Raw genomic sequence first — 16,756 nt, 5'->3', positions numbered from 1 at the left:
GATTAACAGTACATACATTGAAAGGAAAGGGGCAAACATGTAACACAAAAGGATAAAAATTGATTGTAAAATAAATAAATAATCAAAATCGTGCATACTTGTCCCAGTGTTGACTCCATGGTTACGGCCTTGCTTATCGCCACGGCTTTTAAAGACATTTTGTTGCTGCTTTTGTTATATCCCTTACAATTGATTCTTTTTTTTCAGTTTTTCTTTTCCTTTTTTTCTTTAGTAAAGTTTGGTTTTATTTCTGTATAGACATGGCAGATGAATTGCAATCCAAGCATAGCCTCTCTAACTAATGAACACTGTGTTAAAGGTCTTAACAGGTTCATTTTTATTCTTAAATCACAACACAGAAGTCCTGACATGTATAGATAAACAGAGACTCTTTCCAACTGGAGCCAAAACAGGAAGAAGAAACACGAGAAGCTCCAGAAATATCAAGGGCTCAGAGAAGAGCTGGAGAAGATGTGGAGGATGAAGGTAACAGTGGTCCCAGTGGTAATCGGAGCACTAGGTGCGGTGACTCCCAAACTAGTCCAGTGGCTCCAGCAGATCCTGGGAACACAATCGGAGATCTCTGTCCAAAAGAGCGCAGTCCTGGGAACAGCTAAGATACTGTGCAGGACCCTCGAGCTCCCAGGCCTCTGATAGAGCTTGAAGGATAGACTGCCCGCAGGGGCGAGCGGGGAAGAAGTTTTATTCATCCTGATGCAACTGAAAGGCAAAATAAATCAATAGTTTAATCAATTATTAAGCCATATAGTAACAAGGACTTAATAGATAGTGGCCAGGTTTAATAGTTAGAATTTAACTGTTTTGCTCATTGATGTAGTTCAAACTGTTCTATTTTTTAAAGTTTTAGTTTTTTTGTGATATTTTGTTTATGCTTTTGGTGTGGGAGCAGATGCAGTCTCTAGGGGTTGGGATTTTGGATTATGGTGGTTTTTCTGTTGGAATAAACAATTAAAATCTCTCTTAAAATGAGTTAATGAATTTGCATTTACATTTTATTGTAAATGGTAATTAGACTCAAACCTGAGAGTGGCTAGAACCTGGAGGACATCAGATTTTTTTTTTAAATTAAAAATCCAGAAACACAAATTCCCCCAAAGCGCCAGTTTTACTTTATAAGCTACTAGGATATCTAACAAACATTTTATGGTCTGGACAGGATTATTTTGTTTTGATGTTTTCTGTCTTCTCCCTCTCTCGGTCTCTGTTTTTGTCTCCTTTCGCTCTTGCTCTCAGATATGGGCCAGCTCTTTCTCACAGTTGTCTTTTCTCTTTCTCTCCCACACCTGCTGTTCACTGGCTAAACAGCTCATGATGTTTAAGGATCAGCTGATGCTGCTACTCTCCGGCAGGTTATTGTCTCAATCATAGTGGTAAATAGGATTTGTGACTTACTAAATTCTTGTGTGGTTCATCAAGCTTTCATTTGTTCTCTGGTTGTGTGAAACTTTCAAATATACTGACCCGGATTAACCAGAGGAGCTTAAAAAGCATAACAACTTTAACTTCTCTGAGCCAAACAATCATTAGCCACTGCAACTACAAAACCAAAGACTTACCTGCAACTCACCTGCCTCTCCACCGAATCCTTTGTTTCCTCACTGGAAACAACAACTACTGCCTCAGAGTCATATTACAAACTTTGCAGGATCTTACCTGTCTCATCTTGGCTGCTGTTAACACCTGCTCGCCTCTTCGACGGAAACTCCAGCCATGCTTCAGTAGTGAAAACTCCCTCCTGAGCCACTTCCCAGTTCTCTGATTGCTCAGTCCGTCTTCTCAATAATCACTGTCAAACTCTGATCAGTTCTCTGAGTCTAGTCTTTGGGCACTGATTGCAGTTAAGCATGACACACATGACACATTTCAACATTGAATAACTATTGGCTGATGGCTCTGACACTTGGACTGCTAGCCTTGGTTGAAAAGTAGTTCCAAAATTAAAGTAAATTAAAAATTTATATAATTTTTAAAACTGAATAAAAGGTCATAAAACATCAGAGGCGTAAGTTCAGGGTCAGCAGGTATTCTTCTCAAACGTTGCCTGGATGTGCTTTTTAGACTTTCTAGCAGCAGAAACCTGGCGTCAAAGAATTATTTAATATTATTCTATATTAACAAAACCACATAACACAAATGCTGATCTAACTGAGCACACACTGAACTGTTCCAATCAAAGTTGAGATCGGGAGCAAGCCCCACTGATTCTAATGATCCAGAGAAATACAACATCCCTCTAATCCATCTCATCAGATGCAATTTACATATAGATGAATGTAAATGTAAGTAGGCTTTGGTAATATTAGCCTGTCTTTGATAATCGTCGGTTTTTGAGTTTTTGCAGACATACCAGGCTAGGTTTGACCTGGGAGATAAAGTTACTGCCATGTTCGTCAAGCGATATGCGTTTTTCATTGTCTTGTTTTCACTGCCCTCAATGGGCCAAAACCTCAGCCAGAGAAGGTATAAGATCTGGAATAACTGCTAAATATTTAAACTTTTATAAGTTTCACTGTAAAAAGTTTGCAATCCAGATCTGCTTTCAAAAACAATAAGTGAACATGCCGGTTATCCAAAGACTATAGCTGAACTGCTCCATTTGTATTTACTGATGTATTCCAAAACTGGTTTCATAGCACATATGATAGAAAACCAGTATAGATCCTGCCGAGTCCTGCCATTGGCTCTTAATTTGTATTCATTTTGTTACTGCTGTAGAGCTAAACTCCTAGCGACTAACCCTAAACTTATCCATTTACATCCAGGTGCAGATCTACTACACTGAGAGCATGCAGTTGTGCAACAGAAAAGAAACCCCCTTCAGTTTCCATAATATCTCATGTCATATCAATCAGTAGAGAGAAGGGCAATACATTTACAGGATGACATTGCTTTCTATGTGGAGTTTGTGAACATAGTTTTACAGTACACAGCACAACACCCATAATCATGCAAATAATCTTTCCTTTTGAATAAAACCCATTTTGCCACTCTGTTATAACTACTGCCACAGCTATAACTGCTTTGGTACTAAACTCACAGATGCAAAAGAGTCAGTGTCAGCCATGTTGTTTGTTTTCACTCCCTTCCCTGAGGCTGGACGAGCTTACAGGCGTAAACAAAAAGCCAAAAGTGACTTAAGGTGTGTTTAAAGCACCTGCCTCAGGGGCCCTGTTGTTCCAAACGAACAGGAGTCATCAACACAGTAAATGTAGAGAAAACTGGAAATGAAGTGTTCATAAGGTAAGGAAAAAACAGGGTTTTTGGTTCCAGTTGTCAGAATATTAAAAGCACTGGCTCTGTGTTCATCCTTAGCTGTAATTATTTAAAATGCAACACACAGCTGAGGTATTAGATTCTTGGAGAGGTTTGTAATTTAAAGCCTCAAACAGTAATTTCCACTGAACAGAAAATCAGTCGAGTCTGTTTCCAGCTGAGTCATTTACATATCAGAGCTGTTTGACAGGACAGCTTTCTGCGCAGGCAGCGAATTGTGAGCTCAGCTGTGAGGGAGTTAGTGAACGCCGTCTGAGGTGTTCTCCATCATTATATATGACAGCTGCAATGTGATGCATTATTGGCCATAATGAAACAGGCTAATTCATCACACTGAAATGTGGATTTAAGTTCAGAATGTTCTGCTGCTGGTAAGCAAACCCCACCGTCTTACATCAAATAACAATCTAACGTCAAACACTGTATTATGCAGCATCTTATAAATCTCACGGAGGAGTCAGTGCATGGTAAACACTAAATAGCGACGGTGTAAAGACTTATTAGAAGATTGTGAGATGTGTCTTCAGTTTCTGCAGCTGCCGAGAGATTCTTGAGTGAACTGAGCATTTATGCATTTGCTGTTCAGAGAGTCGGAGAGTAGGAAACTTTTTTTCAAAGGTAAACGTAAATTTTGATGAAACAGGTTTCCTTTTTTCTTTTCCTTTTTTTCTTTTTCAGTCACCAAAAAGGGATTTGGGAAAGGTGTGCTCTTGCAATCTCGTGATAGCCTGCCCATGTTTTCTCACTGCTGGGGTCTGATGTCTGGCAGAAAATTGAAGCCGGTCAAGAGTGACGACATCATATACACAAGACTCTGAGGCCTTTCATCTTCCACAAAATTTGCCAGGTTTAAAGATGACACGAGAAACCCTGTCTGCTTTATCTTAAGTCTCTTTCTCAGCAAATGTACCCATAAAGCAGCCAAAAACCACTCGATATGCTAATCGCTCAGAGTAGATATCTTCATGTGTTTAAAATGTATTTTCATGGCTGTAGTCTTTTCACATCTTGCATAATGCGGTATTTGTTAAAGCGCTAAAAAATGCGTGTCCACATTCTTGGGTTTATGGATTTTTGTGTGAGCTGTCAGCTGTAAAATTTAAATTTAATGTCTTTGTAGTTTCCACACAACACTGGATGCTGACATCTGACTGAGGAAAGATGCTGTAACACTCAAAACTCTCGCTCAGAAGCTCGATTACAAGACGGAGAATATTAACAAGGAAAAAAGGAGAAACAGAGTTCACAAAAAAAACATGTACATTGATCTGAAATAAATATTTATCTGTATGTCACGTGTTTGGCATCTATCTTTTTCATCTTACTTAAGTCTGGAACTGTCTTTTTTTAATCCACTTTTCACTTTTATGGAGCCATAAAACGGAAATTTGAACAAAATCTGATACAAACTAAGTACCTCAAAACTGTCCGCTACAGCCAAGAGAGATGAAACATCTGCTGATGCTAAAATCCACCAGATGAACTCGTTTTCATATCTACCACAGATGCAGTACTGTGCATATAAAGCAGTGCCGGGATCCTTTATATTTTAAAGTTTAAAATATGCATGTCTTGGCAAACGGAAATACATAATCTAATAATAATAAAGACAAATGTCATTATTTCACCACATAGAATGTTTGCATTATTCTCTACAGAGTGAGTATCCCCTTTAAAAAGGAGCTTTTTCAGAACCTCACAGTTTTGACAATGCGTCTGTGGAGGAGTAGTTACTGAGTGGAAACAATGGGAAGCAGATTTATTGAAAGCAAAAATATATCAGCAGGCTTGGGTATGCATCTAAAAAGACTTTTAAAAAAATTAGTCACTGGACTGATTTGGTTTTCCTCACTGTGGACCAATATGAAGGTTGTTGCTTTTCATGACAAACTCTGAGAAACTGACAAAAGTACCTCATAACTCTGTATTTCCCGTCACTTCTTATAAGCGTTTTAGTGTCTTTTAGCTCCTTGTTTTGATTTTATGACCCACAGCTTTACTGTCTGCTTCTTTCCCACCATGAACGCCAGCCTTACTGTTTCCCTTTTAATACTATGATAAAAATGACTGTAAACTACCTACAAAACACCAAGCAGACAATGTCTATTGACTATCTGGTGAGCATAATGGAACGACCTTCAGCTAAAGGCTGAGATGTTTCCCTCAGGAGGATGAATATTGGACTTACATTCATTATGTGGCCAGAATATAAACTCCAATTGATTGCTAATGTTGATGTTTGTCTGCTGGTTGTTATTTTTGGTTGTAAATGGGACCAGCTATTAAAGACATGTGAGCACTGTTCAATCTGACAGGTTCATTGTAGAATCGGTTCAGTTGCTTTGTGTTCTGCTGATTATTTTCCTCTCAATGTAACCATAAAATGTATTTGTAATGCAGTTTAACATGTTTGAGATACCTAAACCCTCATACAAATTACATTTTCCTTTCACAAATCAGTTTCTTTTTAACTGTTGACTTCTAAAGCAACAATAAATCACTAAAATCAATCACACACCCCATTAAGCCACTTTGCTTTTGACTCTTAAGGACACATTTTATTTATCTTAGGTAGGAAAGCAGTGTACTTACCAAACCTATAAAACACAGACAGAACAACACCAATGGAGTTCTTTATGAGGAAACCCGCTAACTACATTTTATTAAAAAAAAAAAAAAAAGATTAGCATGGTGCCATTGCAGGTCCTCAGAGAGGTTTGCTCTTTTGTCCATTCTTGTCTTTCGACTAAACATATTATGTAAATGATATGCATATCTTATCCCACAAAAGCTGAATACTCTACAGTTTGTGTCCCAACCCTAGATAATGGGTGATACATAATGTTCCATTTATTATTTACATAAAACTTTCCTTTTCTATGTAACAAATTCAAATATTTCTTCATAATTCATATGAAGAAACTTGCTTTGGCTTCCCCATCCCACGTCAATGCAGTTTGGAGGAAGGTAAAAGATTCCTGGTAATTACAAACAGTCCAGTCAATGATCATGTCAGCTGGACATCAACAGATTAAATATGGCTCGTTCTTTAATTTCTTGCATCACTTCACACAGCTATTGGTGAGGTTCACAGCTATGCCACGTTTTCTCCCAACTTCTCAGTTTATTGCACTACTTATTCATAAACCTGATATTTTAGATCAGCTTTTTATATATTTGTTCACTCACTTTCTTAAGATTTAGTAGAAATATGAAGAAAAAGTTCTGTAAACCCACTCCCAGCCTTTTTCAAAAGTAATAAAAAGGGTGTCTTTGCTACTAGAGCAGTTTAGTCAGATATTGCCTATACTCCTGCTATGGTGGCATTAATGCAAAAAAGACTTACTTTTTTTTGCTTGGCACCAGTATGTCCATCTGGTGATATATTTGACTGTTGTCTTTCATCAACCACTCTCCACCTCCTTGCGTATCCTCTGTATTGAAACAATTATACAGGCTGGGAAACTGCTTTCTTGTTGTGTTTTTTCGGACATAAATCTCTCGTGACTGCAAACAGCAGATGGGCTCGTAACCCTTTACAAATGGCTTTTGGCTGTGCACACTCAGCCACGGCACAAAAGCAGCAGGAAAACAGACTTTGGTGTGTGGAGAATTTAGTTTCACCTCAGTCTTGCCCACAGGGTCTTTGGGGAGTATTAGATTATGACACTGCCAGAACCAACATCAAACCTATTGTGCAGAAAGGTCACCAACACGCTGAAATGAACATGGCCTCAGTCCATCGGAGGGACTGAACACTTTTTATGACACCCACCCGTTGTCATGTTCAGGGATTTCAAACTGCTGAACGATATGTGGATTTGGAGAAGTTTGATTGAACACGTTGGGGCTAAATTCTCTGGGTAAATAATGATAATGAGCAGTTTTGGAGTCACCAATTTGTTCTGGATTGTGCAACTGTTCCACCTAATTAGGACTCTGTTTACACGAATGCTGTACAACACAGTCAAACAAAACCCTGGATCTCGCTGGCTTTGCATAAATGGGGATTTTCTTTATCGGATGGAAAGTAAACTTCTCGGATGGATCAACTTTTCCTGAATTTGAATCTGATCAAAGGATGCATTCATAGATAGAAAGACTATTGTGATGTTGTCAGTAAGTTTAATCCAAAAGTAGTCATCTGATTAGAATATAAATATTTATATAAAAAAAACACAATAACATTTATCATTTCGTGATAGCTTCTTAACTATTTCTCCCCATGTTTTTGACCATTAATGAGACTCTGTGTTGCAAATTCACAACACCAGGTGACTTCGTCATCTTTTATTTTTGCACAACAGCAGACAGCTTAAGCAGAGGAAAATATGCACTTTGCAAGATGTCACTCAAAAATCAGCAGCAAATAAACAGAGGTAGTTTCTTGGAAAATAAATGCAGAATAAATGCATTGAATTTGAAATGCTCAGTCGTTTAGGGCTACAGTGAAAATAATTACCCTTTTTCATTTTTTAATGTCAAACCCAGTAATCTGTAATCTGCAGTGATTTATCCTGCTGTTGTCCTTTAATATATCTCAGTGTGACTTGTGAATTACCATGATGACAACCAAACCCAGGATAGCGCCAAATCACAACAACAGTTGGCTCACAGCGCTTTGTATTGTGAGGTAAAGACCCTACAATGACACAAAAAGAGTTCAGTTTAGAGTCTGTTTTCAGCAGAGATGTTCAAAAACTGTCAAAGAAAACATGGCTAACAGCATCAAGGACGCTGAACAAACAAACGAACCAAATGGTTGAATTTAAGCTAATGGCGTCCAACCTGTTTGCCTTTCTCAAAAAGGTCAAAGATTCAAACATGTTTGTACATAAATATCAGCCCTCATTGCCTTAAAACAGTAAATATGTCCTTTAAAAAGGCAGATAAGAAAGGAGAATTGTTTTGGTTTCACTTCAAAACAAACATATAAGCAGAAGGGCGATGTTTGCAGGGCGATGAAACAAGGTTGGAAACCACAGGTGCATGAGTGTATAAGGATTCTTCACCTGGGCCAGGTGGGCAGCCTCCAAAAGGCTTCATCATTTCAGGGAGCCAGAAAGTTCCAGGCACAGTGGGGATGAACTGTTTTGTGCTACATAAATTTAAGCTTTTTTTTTTTTTTTTTTTACAGATTAAGTGCAGCACTGACCACACAGGCATTAACACTAACAGTTTTGTTTTTCTTTTGTTTTGTTTTTTAAATAACATTTTAAAGAATAGTTTGACATTTTGAGAAATATTCTTTGACTTGTTGCTGGCTTGGATGAGAAGATCAGTATCACTTTAATTTCTCTGCAGTAGTTACATTGTATCAGCTTACAGCTGGTTAGCTTAGCTTAGCTAAGCTTAGCTACACTTGCTATAGCTAAATGAAGCACATATATCTTTTTGATGATGGGGGGGGGGGGGGGGGGCAGTTTTATGGCAATACTAACTTTCTCTAGTTTCCACTTGTTATGTGCATTGAAGACCAGCAAATAGAAAGCCTTCTTTTTACTAACTAACAAAACTTATATAATGTGCTAATTTCAGTGAGAATTTGTTAAATTTCTGTGTCATGGTAGTGCTTATGAACAAACATGCTACATATTTACAGACATCTTGTCTTCTTATCTTCTCTTATGTTGTCCATTAAAAAGAGCATTAACTTTTCTCTTTCCTCACTGCTAACCAGTTTCTGAAGATATCTGCCTGACCCTGGTTCTGCCAGAGGTTTCTTCCTGTGAAAAGGGAGTTTTTCCTTTCCACTGTCATCAAATTTTCATTGTTGGGGTTTTCTTTCTAATATTCTGGGATCCTTACTCTACAGTATAAAGCTCCTTGAGGTGACTGTTTAGATTTGGTGCTATATAAATAAATTTGAATTGAACTGACTCTGTTGGAAGTCCATTGAGCATATTTCTCAAAATGCCACACTAAAACTGTCTTGTCAAGGATCCGGTTTTATGAAATTTTGTGCTTGTAGGTTGCATATTATTATTATATTTTCAATAATGTGTAAAATAATATTAATAGGTTAAATCTAATTACCCAAGAGAAAATCTGTGATGAAAATCTTAGAATAAAATTTTAATGGAATGGAAAAAACGGAGCTGAACTGGGGGTTTGTCCTGGCACATAAATCACCCGTGTGCATCTTTTGTGGATGTACAGGGGCTTTATCAATATCGGTCCTTTAATACAGAATTACAGCACAGTTCATAGAGAATAAGAGAAATGTGGTGCACATTAATCAAACTGGGAAAGCCTGTGAGAAGTCTGTAATGAAAACATCTATGCTGAAGCTTGAGGGGACTCCTTGAAGGGTGCACGCTGTCATGACTGGAAAAGCAGGACCATGAGACATAAGTGAGGCATAACAAACACAACAGATTTCCTTTTTTTCCTGTGTTTTTTATCAATTCAATTTGATATTTCATGTAAGATTGTCACAGTGATGCAGCAGCTCTGCTTCACAGCTAAAAGGACTTTTTCCAGGACTTGCAGAGAATCTTGTGGAAGGCATGTCTGAAGTCCCGGTTGAAGATGGTGTAAATGGCAGGGTTGAGGGAGCTGTTGCAATAACCAATCCAGAAGAAGAATTTAAAGAGGGGGTCGGGAATCCTACAGGTTTCCCTGCACACGCCATACAGGCTGTAGCTAAAGAAAAAGGGAAACCAGCAAACAACAAACACTCCCATGACAACAGCCAGGACAAATGTGAATCTCTTCTCCCTGGCTTGGGAGATCTTCTTCCTGGCTAGGGAGCTCTTACGGCGTTTCCTCCTGGAGGTGAACAGATCCATGGACTTGTTACTGACCCTGGAGATGCGAGTGGATTGCTTGGAGAGCGAGCTTTTCTTGTTGCTGATCCTCTTTGCTCTCTGGGACTCCTGCAGCTGGGGCTTGTGACCTTTGCCCTCTGACGAGGAGCTCTCCTCCATGTCAGCCTCCTCAGTCTGTTGCCCGACGGTGACGGCGCGTTGGCTGGGCGTAGGCGGGCACTGACAGTGACCGTTCTCCCTCTCGCCGTGGAAAGGGGAGTTGGCTTTGCTCAGTCCATTCTCAGTTTGTGTAACGCCATCTGGCCTGGGTTTTTTTCCCGACATGCTTCTGGTTCTGGTTTTGGCCACCTGGTATATTCTGATATAGACCAGGATCATGATTAAGCAGGGAGCGAAGAAGGACGCGATGCTGGAGGAGAGGATGTACCAAGTGTCATCATTCAGCTCGCACTGAGGCTGAGAGCTGATCTCACTGTTGCTGTCGATAGATATGAGCGGCGGAGAGGAGATAAACGCAGATATAAGCCACACGACCAGGATAATGCACTTGACGCGTTTAGGAGTCCGCTTCAGGTTGTACTCTACAGCCTGCGTAACGGACCAGTATCGGTCCAGGCTTATTGCGCACAGATGCACAATAGATGAAGTACAAAACAAAACATCCAGAGCCAGATAAATACCGCACCAAACTTTTCCAAAATACCAGTAACCCATGAGTTCATTTGCCAAAGAAAACGGCATCACGAGAGTGGCGACCAGGATGTCCGCTGTGGCCAGAGACACCAGGAAAAGGTTTTGGGGGGCTTTCAGTGCCCGGCTCGTTAACACAGCGATAACCACAAGAATATTTCCAACAACGGTAAAAAGAATGAGAAAACTTACGAGAGCGGCGATGCCAGCTATCGCTGCTAAAGAATATCCACTGTCCAGCGTCCAGGAGGAATTTAAATGGATCACCGTGAACGCATCCATTCCGCTGGCGTTGAACGAATCCATTGTTACATATATTTGCGTGTGTGTGTATATCCTGGTTGGATTTTGTCAGTTCTTTTCAGATCTCTAATGCTCCTGTCATTAGAGTCCATCAGAAACCGTGGTTAATTTACAAATCTGACGACATGGATACGGGCGCACGCAAAAAATTAAATAAAATCCCAGTTAACGAAGTCTCTGGAGGGTCTTACAGCCTGATCGGGTGTGTCTCAAGACAACTTGCTTGGATTGGAAAGACACCCTTGGTATAGTTTTGTCACGGCTCCTGTTCGTCAGGAGTTGAATGACATCCAGCCGCAGCTCCCCTTCCTTCAGCATGGTGCGCTCTCGCTCTTAATGATGCCCCAAGTGTTGTTCTCATAAAACTCACCCACTGCCGCCCCGCCCCCGGCACACGTTATTTTCATATTGTGGGAATGTGATAAGGCTGTGTCCAGATGATCTCAAACCGATGCAAAAATATTGATGTTAATAGTATTAATATGTATTAATATGTATTAAAATGTATAAGTCGATAAGAGAGCGAGAGAGAACTCTGTATATTGACGTGCTGGTTGAGTTTTAAGTGTCTATAAAACCTGAAAGACTTCCTCTTCTCTTTAATAAACCTCAACTCACTGGAGGTCAGTATTGCTGCACTCATTATCATCAACTATTTCCCCGCTGCAGAGTCCTAAAGGTTGTTTATGGCCGTTAAGGGAAGAGACAGTCAGCCAGGCCGTTTGAGTTGAAATGGAAAAAAAGAAAAAGAAAGTGTGATCAAGAGTAGGACAGGATTTAATTTGTGTGTGTGTGTGTGTGTGTGTGTGTGTGTGTGTGTGTGTGTGTGTGTGTGTGTGTGCGCGCGCGCGCGCGCGTGTGGCAGCAGTTTTGAGGAGATCACGGAGGCGGAGTGTGAGAGTTGGGATTTTGGACCTGAGCTCATTGCTGAGAGGCAGGCTGCTAGGTCTGCTGCGTTTCACCTCACACACCACCACGCTACATCAGCCCCCCCCCCCCCCCCCCCCCCCCCCCACCCAACCACACACACCTGCATTCACTGGTGTGGGTTATACTTGAACATCTGGCAGTACCACAGGGGGATGCACAGCACGTATGTTAACAGGTTAAAAAAAATAAAAGATGCCTGGAGCTAAGCCAGTGTTAACATTTCTGCGCCCCATGGGATCTTTTTTTTAAATACAAATAACACATCTTGGCTGTGAAGAAGCTTTAAAAAATTCAAAATGCCAGCTACTTCTACCAACTATACGAAAACATGAGCGCAAGAGACGGAATTTCACAGCTTTAATTCCGTGGGGCAGTAGTGTTAGACTCACGTGATTTCCTCAGCAGATTGCAACGGAATTATATTTTCAACCTCAGTTAGCGCATTTGTATGCACAAAAAATCCTGCAATCCTTCCCACATACATAGGGGGGGGAACGAAAAATAAAACATTACATCCACCCGCTTGCACGCACGTATACACTAAAGAATACATCTGAATAGGTTTAAGATGAAGAGATGCCTGAGTTGATAATCATGACACCCACTGATCTCGATCAAAAGCATTCATCACTCAATTATACTTTACTTTATATTCCAGACCAGAAAGATGTGACTGAGTCTGTGGACTAATAATATGCCAACTGTTGAAAATCTAGTAGAAACATAACCTTTAGTCAAAGCATCTGAAGTAAAATGAAAAGGCGATGAAAATAAGTTTGAAGTAAAACCACTTTACAAATGTAATAATATGACCAGTGTCTTTAATATCTACATCAATAACTCAGCAGCATCCCATTGATACAAAGTCATCCTCCTTAGAAGTACTTCATACACTAAATTCAAGTGTCTCATCACACTAGCTGACTTAAATTAAGTATATAAATGAATTTGTGTTTCATACATTGCTGGTTATTTTTAATTAAATGCTTGAACAATCAAAGTATACTGAATGGACAAGGGAAAAAACAATACATTTGTCTTCTAGCTTCTCTGTGTTGTTTCTTTTTCTTGTTTTTGTGAAAATCAAGGGGCAAAAAGGGGATGATAACATGTCTACCCATCTATTCTATGTCTATCTATCTTTAAACCCTCCTGTGTCTTTCTTCTCAGTAAAAAGTTTTGAGTTTCTTTTCAAAGTGAGCCCTGAAATACTTAATATGTCATTTTTTGATGGTTTCAGATTCATTTACTCCCCAATGATAGTAATAAAAATAATATATTTAGGGTATAGCATCCATTTGGTTGGTAAAGATGTAATCATGCAGCTTTAGTACATTAAAAATGGCCTTGGCAGTGTTTTAGTGGTGGTTCCAGAAGGTGGTGAGACCATGACTCATCATCTTACCTCATTCTAAAAGTTCGCCCAGGGAGTCAAACCAGTGAGCAGCACACCTCTAGTTCAAAGCTCCACTTCACCAAATCCAGTTCCCCAAATGAGCACCAAGAAATTATCATTCGTGTCTTTACAGGAGAGGAAGGACAGTAGTAGCAAGTTTGCAGCACTTTCACGCTGTCTCCTAGTATTGCCTTGAATCTGCATGAATATTTCAGCAGTTAACCTGCCTTGCACTCCCTGTTTCTCAATTATTGACTGGAAGCTCTTATCAATGTGATAAGAGCTCCCAGTCCTTGCAGATGAGTGGGCACACATCTTATCAATGTGTGCCTACAATTTTTTGTGAAATACCAGACAAAAAACAAAGAAAAAACTGCATTGTATTTAAAAAATTCACACCTTTACCCAAAGTTGCATTATTTGGTGTTGTATCAAAAAAATGTGCTGCAGCGTTAGCTCTCAGGTAGCAAGGACCTGCCGGGTTTATATGTGTGGAGTGTCCAGGGGGAGCGATGTGCTGACAGCAAAGATGATTCCTGTTTGTTTAAGGAACTCGGTGATGGTGGGGAATAATGCCTCTCATTCAATCATAATTACTAGGAATTCCTACTGGGAGTAGGAATGGTTTTCCTTTAAAGGGGCATATTATGCTTTTCCTTTTTTTTCTGTCATGCAGTATATGCTGTATATTTTTTAGTGGATACTCATATTAAACATCAAACAAGTTTCAAAAAGCTGCAGACTGCTCTAAACACTTAGTTTCGCTGGTCTTTTTTTTTCTTTTGGTTCCATGTGATGTCAGTGAGTGGACAGTGTTAATTTGGTCATCTCAGACCTGCTGTTCAGACCTTTTTTCAGCCAATCAGGAGAAAGTTTAAGTTTAATCTGAGCTAAAACAGCTTGTCTCACGGAGTGGGTGAACAGGGGAGAATCAGTACAGAATAAACAAGGATAATTCTGAACTGTGAATGCAAAAGTAATTTTATACTAGCCATTCTCTTCCACTTATCCATATCAGGGTCACAGGGGGGCTATCCCCCTATCCCTATCCCAACTTGCCAGCCTGACAGAGGGCGAACACAAAGAGACTATTCACACTCAAATTTACACCTATGAGCAATTTAGCAATCACCAGTTAACCTAACCCTCACTAACTCCATGTCTTGGGACTGTGGGAGGAAGCTGGAGTACCCGGAGAGAACCCACACAAACATGGGGAGAACACATCCACACAGAAAGGCCCTAACCAGATGTTGAGACGAACCCAGGATCTTCTTGCTGTGAGGCAACAGTGCTAATGGTCCAACCATGCTGCCCTCTAGTAGAGTCAAAGAATAAAATCGTGGAGTTGCAAATGAGCACAATAGACCCCATTTAAGAGATTTGAACAATGAAGTTCTTAAATGATATTTTGCAAGAGACAGCAGTTAAAGGGGCTGAGAGTCTGACGTGTCCTAATGACAACTTTTCAGCCACAGCCCAGAGAGATGAGCTTATTCCAGCACTTGTAGAGCTGTCAGACTGTGATGTCTTTTTGCAAACACAAACACAGCATCTGTAAGTGCAGTATTTTATAACTGAATAAATGACCCAGAGAAACATAAAAAGAAGCGAGGCTATAAAATCCCAAATTTATGTCTCATGAACTTAATGGGAAGCAATCGCATCAAGTGCATAAAATCCACTGCACCTTGTAGTCACTTAGAAAGCCTTTTTTCTTAATTTTACATGGTGTAACATATTAAACAGTTGCCCTTGCTTTTAAAAATTCAACCTTGTTCATATGAAAATTACTTGTGTAGCTCTTTACTGGTTAAACAGTGTCTTAAGGTGCATCAAAAAGAGAAAAAAAACCTTTGTCTGCTCTACTTCTGTTTGCCTTTTGTTTTCTTTCTGAGTCTCAATGCTTTTATGACTAATGGTTATCTGTCTCTGTGAAATTGTTGACACTGTAGAGTTAGTCAGGAGAAATACTTCAGTGCTTAATCTTTGCCTCCAGTTGTGTTGCAAACTGTCAGTGCCGCTTCATCACAAACATCCAATTATACTGATGTTTACCTTTTATAAAACTGGGACACATTTAGGACTCATTCAGCGTGATGGATTTCCTCGACGAGTCCCTCTGTTTGGTGAGGTAGTGATAGTGTTAGGTAATTGCCTCTTAGGTGTTGGTGTTAGGTGTTTTCTGATTTACCTCTGTGGAAGCCTCGAGCACAGCCTGGCTGACTGTTGTCTAGTTTAGAGTACAGTGGGGGAAATAATTATCTGATTCCTTGCTGAATTTGTATGTTTGCTCAATTGCAAAGAAATGAACAGTCCTTGGTGATATCGGTGTGATCATTGGGAAATGGAACAAATATAAATTGATCATCAGTGCAAGATTTTGCCTCATGGGATGAGGATGATCAGGAGAAAGGTGGTGGATCATCTAGAACTACACAGGAGGAGCTTGTTAATGATCTGAAGGCAGTTTGGACCACATTCACCAAAATCTTATCTCATAAGGGTGCAGGACAACTTCACTACATTGAGGCCCAATGGATGGAGCTGTGTACTGTAAAATCTTGGAAGAGAACCTCCTTCCGTCAGCCAGAACACTGAAGATGTGTCATGGGTGGGTCTATCAGCATGACGACAACCAAAAACATACCACCAAGGCAATAAAGGAGCGGCTAAAGAAGAAGCACATTGAGTTCATGTAGTGGCCTAGACAGACTCAGACTTATACAAAGTCTGTGGAGGGAACTGAAGGTTCAAGCTGCCACGGGGCAGGTAAGAAAGGATTTAGCTTGGAAAGACAAGCGTCTGGATTTCTTTAGGTTTCTTCAAGATGTTTCACCTCATCTGAGAAGCTTCTCATGGTCATGGACCCCCTATTGATCCTCTACCTAATCACCTCTACCTAAGGTGTGAAGGTGTGGCTTGGTGTGGTCCATGACCCTCTTGGGGACACTCCCATAGGACTTAATCTGTGACTCTTCACCAATTGCTCTTAGAACTGAAGAAGCTTCTCAGATGAGAGGTGAAAGATCTTCTAGGAACCTAAAGAAGTCCAGAGGCTTTTCTTTCCAAGCTCCTTAGAGTACGATGACCTGGATGACTGAGAACCGTCACAGATTAAAGGATTTAGGGAGTTTCTGTAAAGAAGAGTGGACCAAATCCCTCCTGAGATTTGTGCAAACCTGGAGACCAAATACAAGAAACATCTTACAGCTGTGCTCACCAATAAGAGTTTTTCCACCAACTACTAAGTCATATTTTATTTAGGGATGGAAAACTTAGTTTGCTCAGTGGCTTGCAAATCAGTTTATAACTTTTATATAAAGTGTTTTTCTGAAAATGTGGTTTCTATTCTGTCCCTCTCCATCAAAAT

At 40.0% G+C, this 16,756-nt stretch overlaps 1 protein-coding gene across 1 annotated transcript; it reads right to left on the bottom strand.

Annotated features, from left to right (window-relative positions):
* Window positions 1-281: 281 nt before the first annotated feature.
* Window positions 282-12,014, bottom strand: LOC146521867 (alpha-2 adrenergic receptor). The gene has a single exon (XM_085154633.1). The coding sequence runs from the start codon at window positions 11,058-11,060 to the stop codon at window positions 9,759-9,761; it is 1,302 nt and encodes a 433-aa protein (XP_085010759.1). The 5' UTR covers window positions 11,061-12,014; the 3' UTR covers window positions 282-9,758.
* Window positions 12,015-16,756: the final 4,742 nt, after the last annotated feature.

The sequence above is a fragment of the Neolamprologus multifasciatus genome, chromosome 3, assembly GCF_963576455.1.
Source record: "Neolamprologus multifasciatus chromosome 3, fNeoMul1.2, whole genome shotgun sequence".
Classification (NCBI taxonomy): domain Eukaryota; kingdom Metazoa; phylum Chordata; class Actinopteri; order Cichliformes; family Cichlidae; genus Neolamprologus; species Neolamprologus multifasciatus.
This window is presented reverse-complemented; position numbering and strand designations above follow the sequence as displayed.

Bases quoted from the DNA above. Each gene is read 5' to 3' on its own strand.
- LOC146521867 (XM_085154633.1), bottom strand. From the start codon at position 11,060: ATGGATTCGTTCAACGCCAGCGGAATGGATGCGTTCACGGTGATCCAT.